The 18955-nt window shown below is 41.8% G+C and overlaps 1 protein-coding gene across 1 annotated transcript; it reads right to left on the reverse strand.

Annotated features, from left to right (window-relative positions):
- Positions 1 to 985: 985 nt before the first annotated feature.
- Positions 986 to 14972, reverse strand: ddrgk1 (DDRGK domain containing 1). Its single transcript, XM_083938292.1, has 8 exons — positions 14807 to 14972; positions 12325 to 12474; positions 8103 to 8221; positions 3899 to 4000; positions 3559 to 3681; positions 3439 to 3477; positions 3247 to 3352; positions 986 to 1502 (listed from the first exon to the last, which is right to left on the reverse strand). The coding sequence occupies exons 1-8, from the start codon at positions 14892 to 14894 to the stop codon at positions 1342 to 1344; spliced, it is 888 nt and encodes a 295-aa protein (XP_083794418.1). The 5' UTR covers positions 14895 to 14972; the 3' UTR covers positions 986 to 1341.
- Positions 14973 to 18955: the final 3983 nt, after the last annotated feature.

Here is an 18955-nt window from a genome sequence, read left to right on the forward strand (position 1 = left end):
AGGAGGCAGAGGAGTAACTAAACACACGACACTCCGAGCAAGAGAGAGCAGGAGAGAGCGGGGGACATATTTCTCCTGTATAAGCTACTTTGCACTGGCTACATTTAGGGCTTACAAGCCCTTAGTTATGTTGTTATTGGCATTCAATTTCTCTTAGAGCCTGCATGTACGCTGATTTTGTTCTGCTTAATGATGCTGCTCTAGGCCTAGTCTGCCAGGGGTTAACACTGTTCCTGATCCTCTGAGCTTCGCTCCTCTCTTTCTGTATCATTCATGTCTCATCAATGCATGTTACTAATTCAATTTCTTCCCCGAAGTTGTTTGTGCTTTGTCGTCTCTCAGGTCTCTGCTGATCATGGTGGTGCCTGCTGCCGTGGTCCTGCATGACGCTTCCTGCTGCTATTATCAATATTAGTCATATATACTATCATTAGTTATATAAATTATAAATTTGTAGCCATAAAAACAGGCGAACAGTGGCCTGGTGGTTAGCACCATTGCCTCACAGCAAGGGGGTTCCTGGTTTGAGTCCCGGCTGGAGTTTGCATGTTCTACCCTTGTCTATTATTGTGCAGCGGGAATTGTAGTCATGTACTTTCTGTGGCTTACCCAACACCACTTGATGGCAATATTACACCAAAACAGAAAACAAAGGCTTCAGTATTTTCAGTTGCAATTTACCTTTTGTTTTTCCATAAGATAATAAGTTCTTGGATCCTGATACTGAACTCTCTATGCTGTTACATTTTAATCAATGAAAAAAAAAACAAGACTATCTTAAACTGTCAAGACATGGTTCTGCCTCAAAATGTGAAGTTTCACATTGTTTGAAAATCATCACATTAAAGTGAAAATTTGGTGAGAAGTAGAGTTCCAGTATCATAAACTCTGGTACATCTGGTTTAACTTGGATCAACTGGATTTAATTGAATAAGTACATTGTATCCTCTTGCAGCCCTTATAAACAAAACCAAATGCAGAAAACAATATAAATCTCATTCTGTATATCTTTTAATTTTCAAAATGATCAAAATATCCATTTATCATGTTGATGGACTTGATAATTTAATGTCATACACAGTAGTTGCTGTATGTTAATTTCAACTTTTAGGTAAATCAACCCACTCCTAATCTATATGAAATCTGACACCTACTGGTGAATAAAGGCTACTGAGCCGTGATGTCAATATCAAGTACAAAACATAATGACATCACCTGTAACCAAACACCAGCCTTAGCAGAACAGTCCAGTATGCGCTTTTCATCAACAGGTGAGTGCTATCTACACGCAGATTATATTATTCGTCAATCATCGAGGCATCCTGCAGTGTAGGGAGTCCATCAGGCGGTGCTACGGCTCTCGGGAATCAGGTTGATCAGAGAGTTACTGGCCTGAGCCAGCTCTGTGATGGAAACTCTGCCTCTATGTTTCATGAAACGAGCCACTGAGTCCAGCTCTTCTGGGGTGATGGAGATAAACTTCCCTCTGTCATCAATAACTCCTGGAGGAAACATACAATAATAATTCATTTAATACAATAGGGACTATCAACTTAAAGAGTAAGTCTGGCGGTAAATCATCCCAGGGTCTTTTTCGGCAGTTACATAAATCAAATAAGCCATTGAGACAGTTTTATTTATGTAATAAGTATTAATGGAGAAATCCGGGAGAGTCGCTAACAGCTAGACATGGCTAACACCGATTAGCTCGGCGCAGCACAGTGAAGGCATTAAAACGTCTTTCTTAACCACTAATACTGCTCAAAATAACAGCAAAGCTCTGCAGCGGCATGAGAAGAGTCCCTACACAGGAAAACTACCAACAACGTAGTTAGTGAACCCAGAGTTTATTAAAAGAGTGTTTTAAAGACTTACCTACTGACCCTGTACCAGCTCCTCTCATAGTAAAGTCCATTCAAGTGGATTGTGTGTAAGGACTCTTCTCATGCTACTGTGGAGGGTTGGTGTTATTTTGAGCAGTATTAGTGGTTAATAAAGACATTTTAATGCCTTCACCGTACTACCCCGAGCTAATCTGTGTTAGCCACATCTGGCTGTTAGCTACTCTCCAGGATTTCTCAGGGATTGTCTGGATGGCTTATTTGATGTATATAATTGCTGATATTAGTTTCACGTGGGGGCGTGGGGTGAGGGCATTTTTACCAGGGGCCATATTCACAAAACATCTTAAGGCTAAGAGTGGGTCCTTACTTGCTGATTTAGGAGTAACTCCTAATTTTAGGAGAGAAGTGTCATTCACAAAGCATTTTAGCGCTAAAAGTACTTTCCAAATCTACAAAAAAGCTACGAGTAAATCAGGAACGACCTCACATGGCTGCTGCAGTCAACATTTTGGAGACATTAACTGATGGTGAGCTTTTAAAAGGTATCGCCTTAATCGAGATGGTCAAAGATGCATGGCTGGAGATTAAAGTTGTTACAACTCTTGGACACGGGAAAAAATGCAGTTGCAGCAATGACATGCATGCAAATAGTTGGTCATGCTTCTTTTTTAGTTTTTGTACAGATCCCAACTCCAAATTTTCCTTTTATAACATCTTTCCTCAAATCCGTTCTTGGTTTCATGTTAAATCAGCAACACCACGTAATATATTACTTAATATATTTTTAGGGGTTTTAGCCCTGTCTGAATGCGGCATGTCAGTTCTCAAATGGTTCAGAAAAAATACCTCAGGTAATACTTATTCCAGTATAAGGCATATCTCCATCGCTAAACGCCCCGAATTTGAATGAGAGCCGCCCCCAAAGGCCGTTTCACCGGGATTTTGTTGGCCCAACTGAAGAGGAGGAACTTTTTTTCTTCCCTGGTTGCTGATTGGATAGCACTATAAGCTGGATGTGAAGTAGTAGTACTCAACAACGTAAGACAGCGAAGTATAGAGTAGACACAATCCTCCACAACCTTCAGCACCATGCGCGTGAACATCCCGACAAGAAACCTAGAAAACTCTGCTCCTTCTATCTCGGCGCTTTACACGTCGCTTATGTGACTTCACGGTCGAACCTGTCACTAAGCGGTTACGCGGGCGATCGAAGCCCTTTCAGAATGATGACATCATCTCCGGAGTCTGGTAAATCCCTCTGGGGTACTTTTTTGTAATGGAGACACGCCGAGTGAGAGGGCGTGACCTGAAACATTCCCGACGGCAACATTTGACCTAAATCAAAACGCGCCTAATTTTAACTATGAGCAGCTTCTTTTACACCTGCCTCTGTCACACTAACCTGTTAGGGAGCCTTCAGTTAACAGGTCCTGCAGTCTGCTAATGGCATCCTGTGTCCTCATCCCAAAATGAGAAGCCAAGTCCTCCAGGAGAACCACCTTAGAGCTCTGCAGAACAGGAGAAACACTGTAAATGACACCATATTTAGATACTTTAGGACTAGTAGGAGTGTGAAGAGTCCGTTACCTCTCACCTCAATGTGTTGAATGAAGTCTTGCAGCAGGTTGCGTGACTGAGAGTAAAGAACAAAAAACAATTTAAAATATATTATCAATGGAATGTTAAAATGGTACGAGCTCAGCAGAGATGTGACCTGGTCCTCAGTGAGCTGCTCCTCCTCTCCCTGATCCTCTACAGTGAAGGAGGCTTTGAGTCTTAAGTACTCCTCCTCCTCTCGTCTTTCTTGCTCCTCTTTAGCCCGTTGCTCCTCCTCCTCCTGAATAAACACCAGCACAGAGTCTCAGAAACATATTGCAGGATTGTGAGAAGGGTGTATTTGCAGTCTGGTAGGTTACACAACATGCACACTTCACTGCAAGGCACCCCACCTAAACCAAAGTGGTTTCGGTGCCTATACCTAACCAAACTGCAACCATTTTGAGTGTGTGTCCTGTAGTAGGCATGTACTGTGGTGAAAGGACCAAGGGTGTGACCTGTTTCTGCTCCAGCTGCCGTTCTTTCTCGTCCTCCTGACGTCTCTCCTGCTCTCTCAGCTCCTGCATCCTCTTCCTCTCCTCCCGCTCCTCCATCTCCGCCTGAAAAATAGAAAAATAAAATAACAATACAATACAATAAAAGAACACACAACACTCCATGCTACTGCAAAAATTAAAATTGTATTCTGTAAGATTTTCATCTAGTTAATTCTCCATTAAAGCTATGGTCTACCATTTGGAATATTGGTAATTATTGTTAACATCGTTTATACGTTGCTTATGGTCCTGTAGTCCGATCTACACAATATGAATAGAAAAAGAACCCAAAAAATCCATTCAGTCTCTCAGGCTGCATAGAAACTGACCAATGGGAGCCGTCCATCACGGAAGGCTCCCATTAGCTCGTACCCTCCATCCAATCCCCTCGTCCCCTCCCACTCCCTCTCTGTAAACTCTGAGCGGCTTCGCAGCTCAGCTACCGGAGCTTCTGTTACCATGGAGACTGAAAAGACTGATACCAGCAAGAGGCCTCTGCTTGCCCCAACGGCAAAGGTTGGAGAAAACGTGAGTCGACCGAGGAAAAGGCAGAAATGTGAGCTACACAGGAACCAAAGACGAGTCAAGATGGAGGATTCCTCTGAACGGTGAAGAAGGCTACGCCAGGATTAGGGACTGAAAAGAGATGCTGAGTCAGCAGACTTTTTGTTAAACAGTTCATTTTTGCCTTTTATTGATAGCTATGTCAACACATGTTAGCATACATTAGCCATGTGTTTTAACCGGCCAGCATCTTGCTCTGCCAGAGGGGGCGTGTCGTTAGAAGGTGAGGGCGGGAGGAATCGTGAAACACTGATGGGAGGGGTGTGGATGCTCAACTGATTTTCAGAATGTGGACCATAGTTCCTATAACAATGGTAATTGAGCAATGACCCACTCATGAAATCCCTTGTATCTGCTGCTTTGCCCAAAAATATGATCTGAGTGTCTGTGGGGACTTTCATATGCGGAATGCGCCGCAAAGTTAGCAGCACTTTTTACGTCGTTCCCCTTCTCTCTTCGGACCTCCTATCAGTGCGGAGCATGTGAAGGCATCACACTGCATCGCAGGGGTGAGAGCTGCGGATAAGGAGGATAAGTTCCATGTGGCAAAATAAAATACAAATGATTTGAGTGCTGAGTTGAAAATATTTTTAGTTGGGGGATCCAGCTGTATTACAACCCAATCAAGCATGTGTGTCACTCCATGAGACTCATTCAAGCTGACTTTTTGTCTGTTTATTGAACAAACAAGACGTGTTGACGCTGCAGATTAGCTCGCTTCTGATGAAAAGCGCTAGTCCAAAACGAGTTACGTAGGCAGTCTTGTCCTTTTCCAGAAGTAAATGTGCCCCCGATTAGGGTTCGGTCTTGTCCCGGTTGGCAAGAGACGTGGGCCAACTATGAACTTAAGACTTTTAAAGGACGTGTGGAATTCTGGCCCATTTCTTTTAAGATTCTATTTTTTAATTCTGAATAAAAAAGAATATATATAATAATTATGACTTTAAGAAGACCTTAAAAAGGGTCAGAACTCAGCAGCCAGGGAAGGTTTTCGTTGCCACTGTAATTTTTAGGTCTCTGTAAATCATAAACAAGTCAGAGTGTGGTCTTTACCTACTCCGTAAAGTGTCCTGAGAACCTTTATTTCTGTTGTTTTTGATTTGGAACATGTGAATGGAATAACAGCATAAAAAGATAAGGAAAAAAAACAGGACAATAATAATAATAATAACAAAATCAGAATAATATATTTTGGTTTATTTTTGCCACTAATGGAACACAAAATAACCAACTTAATATTTAAACATTTTAACGTGTCCGGAAAGTAGTGAGAAGATTAACTTATTTAATACTACCCCTTCTCCATTTTCAAACTTAATCACATTGAAATCCTTTTTAAATCTATTTCATAATATATAGTTTAGACGTTTTTGCCTAGACACTTATTAGTCAATTATTTTTATTTATGTTTTGATTATTATAATTTTACTTTTGTTTATTTTTTATTACATCTTAATAATCTGTGATTTTGGCTTCCTTCTTCCTCTCTGTACTTTATGAAGACTCCTTTTTTATACATATTTTTTAACTGAATCAGACAGAATGTACATTGACTCAACTCCAAACTGAAGTTGTGATACAGAAACTTTTCATTGTCGTACGCACAATGTCCGTTTTCCACCTCAGATTATAACCCCAATCTCTACTGAAGAGTAGTCTTTGTTAATTACCAGGAAATAAATTATCATTCGCTTTGAACATTATTCGCGCCGTTTTTCATTCTATAATATCGATGAATTTTATTGTTTTTGACTTTAAAGAAATTAATCTGTGTGGTCTCGATATTGAGCTTTGTGAACTATTCTTATAGCTCTCTTTTGAAGTATAGTTAGTGATTGCAATGCAGATTTATGTGCGTTTCCCCAGACTTCTGCACAGTAAACGAAATATGGCAAAACCGGGGAATAGTATAGGATATGTAGTGACTTGTGATACAGAATATGCTTAACATTGCTCAACATTTAAACGCTTCTTGACAGTTTAGATTGTACATGTTTTATGTGAGCTTTCATATTGACCTTGTCACCTATTATCACACCAAATTAAATTTCATGCACTCTTTCAATGTCCACTCCTGCTATCTTTATCTTTACTTGAGAATATATTTTAAAATGGCAAAAGGCTATGACGTTAGTCTTGGACAAATTTAGTGACACTTTATTTTTGTCAAACCAGCCTTTTATCTTATTTTATCACCTCCAATAGTCTCTGTAGATGAGTCGCAGAACAAAAAATAATTGTGTCATCTGCAGATAATACCAGCTTGAGCACCTTTGAAACTTTACATATGTCATTAATGTACAGGATAAACAATTGTGGACCCAGTACTGACCCCTGTGGTACACCACATGTAATATCCAAACATGAAGAGGAATAGTCACACAACTGCACAAATTGTTTCCTGTTACTCAGATAACTTTTTAACCTATTTAAAACGAACCCCTGATGCCGTACCGTTCCAGTTTATTGTAAAGTATTTCATGGTTGATTGTGTCAAATGCTTTTTTGTACTAGAGTTTGTGATTTCCTCAATTGATTCCATCAAAATGCAAGTTCTGTTCAACGGGTTGGGCTGAATCTGTACTGTCTGTAAGTAATTGATGTTTGTCTATGAATGTGGCTAACCTGTAACTGAATAGTTTTTTGTTTTGTTTTTTTTAGAATTTTTGAGAATTGTCGCAGTAGAGAAACCGGTCTATAATTTGTGAAGTTGTGTTTATCCCCCGTTTTGTACAAGGGAATGACTTCTGCTGTGTTCATTTAGTTTGGAAATGTACCTGTTTGAAATGATAAATTACAGATGTAGGCAAGTGGTTCTGATTATTATGATTTGGCACTGTAAATGGAACTTAATTGACTTTAAAAGACTTTGAACTCAAATACATGTTTTCACACCTTATCCTCTTCCATCGGTTGTCTTGTGACACTGTAACTATAATTTTAAGTAGTGTACGGAGTACCGTTAAGCTAGTTGGAAATTTGAAACATACATTGCTGAATGCTGAACAAATAAAGTCCGCTATGATATCAGGCAGAGGAAGTCATTTGTTCATTTCTCATTTAACAGCTCAATCTGAACAGAACTTTAGGGCGTATGTCATTCGGGATCATTAGGTGACCTGAGATTTCATTTTACCACTACTCATCACTGATCATATTTACCACCATATTTATTATCATCACCATAGTCTATCACCTAAACTGTAGTTGTTTCTACTATTCTACTATATTGACCACACATATAAGTCATGTTCACGTTATTATAGTTACTGTTCCTTTTGCGGTTGCTTGCATCTCTGGGACTGTCTTATCTGTCCATCTTTTCTTTCTTTCTCTCTCCCTTTCTTCCTCCCCAACTGGTTGAGACAGATGTCTGTCCTCCATAGAGCTGGGTTTGTCCCACGTTCTTTTGAATATACTATAATAACTATAATAATTATTAATAATTTTATCAAAGATAGTGGGACTTGTTGAGTGTGGTTTTCCACAATCATTTTTCCTGTCTCCTTAGATTCTATTCTATCCTTAGCTTTCATTTTTCCAGTGCGACTACGTACACAAAACCAGCTTCGGATTAGTGTCCAGTCTGGACCTCCCTCACCTCTCTCTGGGCTTTCTTGGCCTGTTTCTCCTCCAGCTTCTTCTGCTTCTTGGCTCCGACTTTAGCGGTCAGCTGGGCGTTCTCCTGATCCGCCTCTTCTTCCTCCATAGGCTCATTCTCTGAAATGAACAGCACACTGGTTACATGTTACGTTAACGCTTCGGTTCAATCTCTTCATCTCCTTGGGGCCGCCTATCCTGGACCTCAGAGATTTGTAACTGGCTGTAAACCCCTCACACACATTTCACTCTCTATTCTCTCAATCCATCCCTGTTCTGTTGCCCTCTTATTTATCCACGTACATATACTGTATAAACAATATTGCCGTAGCCTGCACTCCAAGGACTTATTCACGCTCCCTGTCCTCCTGGTCGGGACAAAATTTGAAAAAAAAGGCCCTTTTCTACTCTTCCCCCGGCCACCTGGAACAAACTGCGACAAGAACTGAGGCTTTCCAGAGTGGTTCCTCTGGAAATTTTAAACTCATTTTATGAAATCTGGAGAGATCGTGTGGGCGGGTCTGATCTTGTTTGTTTTGGCAGTCATTTAAAACTATCTAGACACTTGTCACTTTTATGGACTGTGTTCTATTTTCTCCTTGTGTGAATGTCCTGTTCTATGTAACTTTTTTCAAAATCATTCCCTCATTCACTCACTCTCTATCCCCTATAAATCCTGTTCATTAAATAGTGCACTATATAGGGAATGACATTATGCTGGAATTTTCTAACAACTCGCTGCGTCAACAGATACGCCGGATATACATGACGGAAGCGGGTGCGTCCAGCATCATGTAAACAAACAGAGCTGTAAACCCATTTTACATTCTGTTTCTAATTCAAATCTGCACTCAGGAGGACGGTCAAAGGTTGTACTGATGTTTGTGTGTTAAAGTCTGGTTTACAATGGTTGTGTGCCAGCTTTAATAGTCCACGGCAAGTTTATTTCATGTGCAAGTAACAGCAGTAAGCTCGCGAGGAACGAGTCAGCTTGTGAGCAGCGGTTGTTGGTAACTGCAGTTAGCTCTGTGGCTACCGTTGGCACCTCTTCTGCTTCTTCTTCTCCTCCGGTAAAACACGACCGCATTGCATTGTGGTATACGGGAGTACAATGTAGTGTACATCGTATGTCCACTCAAATTAGCTGTGCATTGCGGATATTTTATAGTGGACTATATAGTGAATGAACTTAACCATGGAGAATTCAAACCCCTACGCAAAATCGTGTACAATTCTATGATAGGGAACGATTTCGAATGCAACGTTTGTTGTTTTGCTGTTGTATGTTAATCAGGTCTCTCTTGAGAATGAGTCCCAGTGTCTCAATGACATTTTCTGTGTAGAAAAAGATTAAATTAGTTCTTTAACATCGCATCGATTAAGACTTGTATTCTACTAGTGTTGCACGGTATACCGATACTAGAAAGGTACCGCGGTACCCAGCCGTTAAGAACGATACCTTTTCACGTTTTATTAGTATCGGTACTTTCTGAATTTTCTGCGACAGCGTGTCTGTGCAGCTTCTCTCTGCTTCCTCGCTGCCTGCAGACGGAGTGGGCGTGGCTTTACGGTGACAGACAGTCACAGAGCAGAGCGAGACAGACATGGCCGAAAGTCTCATGAGTGCTCCTGCCGACCGTCCGAGGCTTGTTGTAAAAGCAGCCGCACGGAGCGAAATATGGAAATATTTCGCTTACATTGCAGACAGCGAGGGCAAGCCCACGGACACCACAAGGCCCGTATGTAAGAGATGCTATAAGTCGGTGATGACCAAGGAAGGCAACACGTCCAACCTGGCGAAGCATCTCGCGGACAGACACCCCGATTTGCACCGAGAGTTCAAAGAGCTGCAGGTTAGCAATAGATAACGTTAAATATCCCCCGGATGAAGTCAAGCGAACTGTTTTCCCCATCAGAATTGCAGGAGGCAGTCAGGGGAGAAGCTGTTTAACAGTCCGATGTGGTTCCACATATCTCTGTCTGCTAACGCAACGTTCACACTGGTGACATGAACTTTACGATAACATGCGCTGGTGTTCACAAGTATGATAAACAACACCACTCATTTTAAGTCAACCGGTGCTAGTAATATAATCATAGCATGTACATTATTGTCAAAAATTTACAAGATATATTGTAATTTACATTATTAGAAAATGGTATGGTAAGAGCACAGACCTCCACCGGGTCTGGGTCATTTGTGTTATACTTTACTGCACTAATGTAGTTTGCAGGCTGATAATACAAGGTTTGAATTTTATCAACTTAATACTTTATTCGTCCCACAAAAGGGAAATTTGCAATTTGTATTTTATCTTATTTTATGAATTGCCAGATTTACAATTATTTTTATGCTGAATAGAATTGTAGTTAATGTGCTGTTAATTTTTTTCTACTACAAACACTGAGCTTTAAATGGAAAATCAGGTCATTAAATAATCTGTGAGAGCAAACAAGACAAATAAACAACACAAGACACTTGTCTTTTTGGACACAGAGATGCTTGTAACCACATTGGCAGCTAAGTTAACTATCAGCCTGAAATAATGATGATAATATTAGTAGTATTGAAGCATAAGCATAAAGTTCTGCAGCTTTGACAAAAATCTCTATATTTATTTTGACTTTTTAAGTTTAAGTGTTGTAATGAATAAAAATAAATAATTTTAAGTTCCACATTTTGTCATCTAATATTTTATTCCATTACTTTTGCTGATGTTTTAGTTTTCTGCTGTGGTATCGTTTCAGTATCGGTATCGAGATATTTTAGGCAGGTATCGTACCGAAGTCATAATTTTGGTATTGTGACAACACTATATTCTACTTATTGTTGGACTCTAAGTGATGAACTTGCAACTTCTAAAGACAGTTTGGCACCTTTGATTTCTGTCTCAATAGTTTTGAACTTTTCAATGAATCTATGCAGGAACCCTGTTGTTCTGTTGTTCGGGAGGCAGACACGTCCCCATATATAAAAGTAAACTTTCCTCTTTGATAAAGCTTATTGCTAGGGCTTACTAGCCCTTAATGCTGCTGCTATAGGCCTAGTCTGCCGGGGGGATCATCCTGTTCCTAATCCTCTGAGCTTCTCTCCTCTCTGTCTGTATAATTCATGTCTCATCAATGCATGTTACTAATTCAACTTCTTCCCCGGAGTTGTTTGTGTTTGTCATCTCTCAGGTCTCTGCTGATCGTGGTGGTGCCTGCTGCCGTGGTCCTGCATGACGCTTCCTGCTACTATTATCACTGTTACTCATATATACTATCACTGTTGTATAAATTATAAAATTGGTAGCCATAAAAACACCATCAGTGGTATGTCTCACTGTATCACAGCTGTTATTACCGCTACTCATCACTGATCATGTTTGCCACCATTATTATCATTGTCATATTCTGTCACCTTAGCTGTGCTTGTTTCTACTATTCTGCTGTATTAACTGCCATAACATATGAGTCATATTCACATTATTATAGATATTATTATAGTTCCTGTTCCTTTTGTGGTTGCTTGCATCTCTGGAAATGTCTCTCTGTATGTCTTTGTCCATCTGTCTGTCTTTTCTCTCTTTCTCTCTCCTTTTCTTCCTCCCCAACCGGTACAGACAGATGTCCGTCCTCCACAGAGCTGGGTCTTTCCGACATTCCTGCTACTGTATACTCAACGGGGGAATTGTTTGGTCTATGTAAATCATAAATAAGGCATAGAGTGCGGTCTATACCGACTCTGTAAAGTGTCCTCAGGTAACTTTTGTTATGATCTGGCACTGTAAATAAAATTGAATTGAAATAGAACTCTTGTGCTTCTTGGGTTTCTCTGTCAGACATACTATAGGAAACAACCATTATAGCAAAATCTTAACTTATTTCTTCTCTTTTCTTCTTCTTCTTAATAATGTAATCTAAAGAGAAAGATCCCCAGAAGTTCTTAAAGACTTATTCACAACTCTTAGATTAAGCATTGGCCTAATGGCTACATTAAATAAGGGGGGTCGTCACTATGTTCTCCGGCCGCATAAGCCTCTGCTGATTTAATTCAGCATTCTGTTAAGGTTAGGGGTTACGGTCAGGGTTAGGGGGTAGTGTTAGGGTCTACATAGACCTATTTTTCATGGAATTCAGCACTGATTGTGGGAAAAATAACATAGGACCCTTTTTGGGAAAAGCAGGGAACATCGAACCTATGGTTGCTCCCAAACAAAGTTAGAACTGAAAGTATTTACCATGTTCCACAGGTTCTCTGTTTGGCCGTCTGTTGGCCATCACTGTGGCAAGATTCCTCCTCCTGCGAGGCATACCGGCTCCTCGCTCCTCTGCTGCCCGTTGAGGGGCCCCCACTGCCTGGATAACATCCCTGTGCTGCTCCTCATCACCTGGGAAAGGAAAAAGAAAACCACTAGTATCTGATCAGTACATGGCATTGGTGAATACAATGAAGCTGGGCACTGGAAGTGGGGTAAGACCGGTGCAAACATATCTTATTCCTGCAAAAATAATTTGTTTTCTTTTGTTTTATTGAAGGATCCCAACTAGCTTTTGCCATAGTTTGCAAGTCTTCCTGGGATCCACATTCAACCATACAATAATAACATACAATAGTAAAGTCCAACAGCTTTAACAGTAAAAAAAATTATACATACTTTACAAGATTTCAGCACATCGTCCATTTAAAATAGTAAACAATAAAAACAATACAGCTTTAACTGTTAAACCTTAGTCAACCACTGAAACACGCGTTTTTTTAATACCTCCCTTGTGTTTTTTGTAAGCTGCAGAAATCTCAATTTCCTTGCGGAAATTGAATTGAATTGAATTGGAAGTTCATCCCAGAGGATCAATAAAGAGAAGTCTAAGTCTAAAAAAAAAAAGAAAAAAAAATACAAGGGGGAATAAATATAAATAACATAAATACAGGGGTAATAAAAAAAAGTTAATAAAAAACAACAGGGGGAATAAAAAAATAAAAAATAAAACTACAGGGGGGGCTAAAAAAATAAAAATAAAATACAGGGGGGTAACAATTACAGTGGGGGATAAAAAAAACACTACAGGGGGGATAAAAAATTAAAACAAAAACTACGGGGGATTATTAAAAAAACTATATGGGGATAAATGCAAAAAAAACTACATGGGGGGATAAAAACAAAAACTACAGTGGGGGATCAAAAATGAAAACAAAAACTACGGGGGGATAAATGAAAATAAAAAAATACAGTGGGGGATAAAAAATGAAAACAAAAACTACGGGGGGATAAATGAAAATAAAAAAAATACAGTGGGGGATGAATGAAAATTTAAAAAATACAGTGGGGGATAAATGAAAATAAAAAAAATAACAGTGGGGGATAAATGAAAATAAAAAAAATACAGTGGGGGATAAATGAAAATTTAAAAAATACAGTGGGGGATAAATGAAAATAAAAAAAATACAGTGGGGGATAAATGAAAATTTAAAAAATACAGTGGGGGATAAATGAAAATAAAAAAATAACAGTGGGGGATAAATGAAAATGTAAAAAAACTACGGGGGGATAAAAACAAATACTACAGGGGGATAAATGAAAATAAAAAATAACAGTGGGGGATAAAAAATGAAAACAAAAACCACAGGGGGATAAATGAAAATAAAAAAACTACAGTCGGGGATATAAAAAATGAAAACAAAAACAACAGGGGGATAAATGAAAATAAAAAAACTACAGTCGGGATATAAAAAATGAAAACAAAAACAACAGGGGGATAAATGAAAATAAAAAAATAACAGTGGGGGATAAAAACAAATACAACAGGGGGGATAAAAAATGAAAACAAAAACTACAGGGGGATAAATGAAAATAAAAAAACGACAGGAGGATAAATGAAAATAAAAAAATAACAGTGGGGGATAAATGAAAATTTAAAAAAATACGGGGGGGGGGGGGGTAAAACAAGCACTACAGGGGGATAAAAAGAATTAAAACAAAAACTACATTGGGGATATAAAAATTTAAACAAAACTGCGGGAGGATAAATGAAAATAAAAAACTACAATCAGGGATATAAAAAATTAAAACAAAAACAACAGGGGGATAAATGAAAATTAAAAAAACTAGGGGGGTAAAAACAAGCACTACAGGGGGATAAAAAAATTAAAACAAAACTACAGAGGGATAAATGAAAATAAAAAACTACAGGAGGGGGATATAAAAAATTAAAACAAAACTACAGAGGGATAAATGAAAATAAAAAACTACAGGAGGGGGATATAAAAAATTAAAACAAAACTACGGGGGGATGAAAAATAAATAAATAACGACGGGGGATAAAAAATTAATAAAAAACTACAGGGGGGAATACAGGGTGGGATAAAAATACGGGGGGGGGGGGGGGGGTCAGCTTGACTGTTTCCTGTCACTACATAAATATGCAATATAATGCCAATGAACAAAACAGGACTGTCAAAAACGTTAATATGCCATGTGATATGTTAAAGTCGTTAGGCGCTATGCTAACAGTGCACATTTCAAGGAGAAGTGTGCCTTTATTGGCAGAAATCTTCTTAAGTTTAGGCAACAAAACCACTTGGTAAAGTTAAGGAAAGGACAGAGGGTAAAGATAGCTTGGGTCCACGCAAACCTGTTTGGCAGAAAGGCCAGGCTGCCTTCTCCCTGTGCGCTTAGCATTAGCTCACCACTGTTACCTAACGTTAGCTTTAACTTTACTTACTTCCCTGGGTTTTCCTCCGCACCTTCAACGCCAACAAAATGAGGACAAGGAGGATGAAAGCAGATATCAAATACAGCACTAGTTCCATGGCTGTTCTTACAATACACTTCCACTAAATGGATATTATGTCCACGTCTCGCTCCGTTCCCAGCTCATCACAGATGTGTTGACTTGCGTGGGGACGTCGTGATTCTTCCTCGTTGGGTTTATTTGCGTATGGCCAAACCATAGTAGAAGGTACCTAACGCCATAGCGCTACCTACTGTGGCGGAGTGTTCTTCTTCTTTGTGTTTTTGGCGGATTGCAATACCAACTTTAGGGGCACAGCGCCGCCCACTGGACCACAGTATGTATAGAATATACAGTCATCAGAATCAGAATCAACTTTAGTATGGAAACGAAATACATGCCAGGAATTTGACCCCGTGATTTTGTACTTAGCGGATGCATACAGATATACACATAGAAACACAGGGAGAATTCACACATTTAACAGAATTGAACAGCATTTAGCAAAAACAAATATACAAAAAGAAGGCATTGAAAGGTTCTAAATATAGAATATAAAATGTGAAATTCGGGCCTCTTGAGGCGGATAAACGAGCTCCGCGTCGCCCCGGTCAAAAAAAAGAACCAGGCGGACAGGTCTTGCTGTCGAATCCACGGCCACTGCCTCGAGAGCCCTCAGCTTCTTTACATGGGGCGACTGATCTCTCTCTCTCTCTCTCTGTCATGAACGGTTCAGGTATAACACGAAGGTGGACCCGTTGCAGACACAGAAAAATTACAAAATAGACGTTTAATAATACAAACGGACAAACGCAAAACACTACAGATATGCAAACACAAGACTAACTAAACAAACTCGGGAATACAGGAACGGGGAGACGACGGGAGATCAGGAGACAGACGGGAAACGGGAACACAGGAAACTACAGAGAAAATCAGAACACAAACACGATTAATAAACTTACTACTGGGAGCGTGATAATCACAACGAGAAAGGGGATTAGTTTTACCAAGGTTGGGTCGACGACGGTCCGGTGCTGCATGACTGCCAGCTTCAGGCTTTTAAGGTGGTGGTGTAATCAGCTAACAGGCTGCAGCTTTGGGGAATGCCTACCGGACCTACAGACAGACAGGGGGAAGCACATGCAGGGAAACGCAGACAGAGGGAGACAAACACACACAAGACGAAGGAGAGGAGGGCACTGACAGAGTCAGATCTTGACAGTACCCCGCCCTCAACGAGTGCCTCCAGGCGCTCTACCGGGCCTTTCGGGGTGAGCCCGGTAGAAATCCCGGATAAGGGACGGATTCAGGATGAGTGATCTGGAGATCCAACTCCTCTCCTCAGGTCCATAACCCTCCCAGTCTACCAGGTGCTGAAATCCCCTGCCACGTCGTCGCACATCCAGGATTGCCCTGACTGTGTACGCCGGATGGCCGTCGACTGTACGGGGGGGTGGTGGGGCGCGGCAGGCGGGCACAACGTGCTGGTAGTGACGGGCTTGACTTTGGAAACATGGAAGGTCGGGTGGATTTTGAGGGACGTAGGGAGCTTGAGACGGACAGAACTGGGATTCACGATGGCCTCGACCTCGAAAGGACCAATGAACCGAGGAGCCAGAAATACTCAGGGGAATGTCTCGAGTGTTCAACCATACTTTTTGTCCTGGTCTGTACTTGGGTGCAGGGATGCGATGACGATCCGCCATCCTCCGGTTCTGCTCTGCCATTCGGAGTAACGCCCCACGGGTCTCCCTCCAAATCCGACGCACTCTGCGGAGATGGTGCTGGACAAATGGCACGGCTATGTCTGCTTCCTGGGTCGGGAACAGAAGAGGTAAGTAACCCAAAGACGCCTCGAAGGGGGACATACCTATAGCAGTGCTGGTTAGGGAGTTGTGGGAGTACTCGACCCAGGAAAGCTGCGAAGACCACGAAGAAGAGTTGCGAGCACAGATGCAACGAAGGGCAGTTTCTAGATCCTGGTTTGCCCGCTCCGTCTGACCATTTGACTGGGGGTGGAAACCAGAGGATAAGCTGACTTTGGCCCCTAAGGCTTGGAAGAAGGCCTTCCAGACCCGGGAGGTGAATTGAGGGCCACGGTCGAACGATGTCCGCAGGTATTCCATGGAGGCGGAATACGTGGTCCACGAGGATCTGAGCAGTCTCCATGGCGGATGGCAGCTTAGGTAGCGGGACAAAATGCACCATCTTGGAAAAGCGATCAACAATCATCACAATGGTGTCTTTACCTTGAGACATGGGAAGTCTGGTAACAAAATCCAGAGCAATGTGTGACCATGGTCGACCAGGAACCGGGAGAGGATGCAGAAGGCCAGCTGGAGGTCAATGGGAAGCCTTCCCTCGAGCGCAGACGGTGCAAGCCAGGACAAACTGCTTGGTATCTGGTACCATAGAGCTCCACCAGAAGTGGCGACGAAGAAGATTCAGAGTTCTGGTGATTCTGGGATGACAGGAGAGCCGTGACGAGTGTCCCCACTGGAGTACCTGAGAGCGAACACTGGAAGGAACAAACAGGCGTCCCGGTGGTCCAACACCAGGGTCAGGATGTGAGCGCTGCGCCTGCCTGACCGTGGCCTCGATCTCCCAGGTTAATGCTGCCTAAACACAAGATGAAGGGACGATGTTCTCTACGCCGCACTCCTCCTACTCGGCAGGTCCAAACTGCCGCGAGAGTGCGTCAGGCTTGATATTCTTGCTCCCTGGAATGTAGGTCAAGGTAAAGTTCACCTGGCTTGACGTGAGTTGAGTCTTTTGGCCGTCTGTATGTAGGCCAAATTCTTATGGTCTGTCCAGACCACGAATGGAACCTCCGCCCCCTCCAGCCAATGACGCCACTCCTCCAGTGCTAGCTTAATGGCTAGCAACTCACGGTTTCCGACATCGTAGTTTCTCTCTGCCGGGGATAGTTTCTTAGAGAAAAATGCACACGAGTGAATCTTGTTTTCGGAAACTGCTCGCTGGGACAAGACCGCCCCCACTCCTAGATCAGAAGTGTCCACCTCGACAATAAATTGGAGACCAGTGTCTGGTTGCACAAGAACAGGGAGGGATGAAAAACGCTTCTTAAGAGCCAAGAATGCGCTGTTAGCGGCAGGGGACCAGACAAATGGAGTAGAGGGAGAGGTTAATTTGGTCATAGGGGAAACTACCTGGCTGTAGTTGCGAATAAACCGGCGGTAGAAATTAGCGAAACCCAGATATCTCTGAATGTGTTTACGAGAGGTAGGTGTTGGCCATTCGGTCACAGCTGTGACTTTCGCAGGGTCAGCCCTAACCTGTCCGCTCTCGACAATATACCCCAAGAAGGCTACGGACGAAACATGAAACTCACATTTCTCGGCTTTGACGAACAGACGATTCTCCTGAAGACGCTGAAGAACCTGATGAACGTGCACCACGTGCTCATTCAAGTCCTTAGAGAAAATCAGGATGTCGTCTAAATACACAAACACTGAGCCGTTGAGCATGTCCCGAAGAACGTCACTCACTAGCGCCTGAAATACAGCCGGGCCATAAGTTAAGCCAAAAGGCATGACTAGATACTCAAAGTGCCCCAGAGGCGTATTGAAAGCCGTTTTCCACTCGTCCCCCTCCCTCACCCCCACAAGGTGATAAGCATTACGGAGGTCGAGTTTAGAAAAAACGGTAGCGCCGTGCAGCGGCTCGAAGGCGGAGTTGATCAATGGTAGGGGATACTTATTCTTTATGGTTATATTATTAAGTCCCTGGTAATCTATGCAGGGACGCAGGGATCTTTCCTTCTTAGCCACAAAGAAGAACCCTGCTCCCAGTGGAGAAGACGAAGGACGGGTAATCCCTGATTTGAGTGAGTCGTTTATATAGGTCTCCATTGACTCCCGTTCGGGACCAGACAGATTATAAAGGCGACTCGTGGGAAAAGTTGATCCAGGCAAAAGCTCAATGGGGCAGTCGTAGGGACGGTGAGGAGATAAGGATAACAAATTAGTCTTACTAAAGACCTCGGCCAGATCGTGATAAACGGGAGGTACGGAAGTCAAATCAGGCGGATCAGGTACGGGGGAACTGAGAACGCGAGGACCACTAGAAGGAGCTTAGCGTAGACAGGAGGAATGACAAAAGCTACTCCAACTCACA

Source organism: Echiichthys vipera, assembly GCF_963691815.1.
Source record: "Echiichthys vipera genome assembly, chromosome: 23".
Classification (NCBI taxonomy): Eukaryota; Metazoa; Chordata; class Actinopteri; order Perciformes; family Trachinidae; genus Echiichthys; species Echiichthys vipera.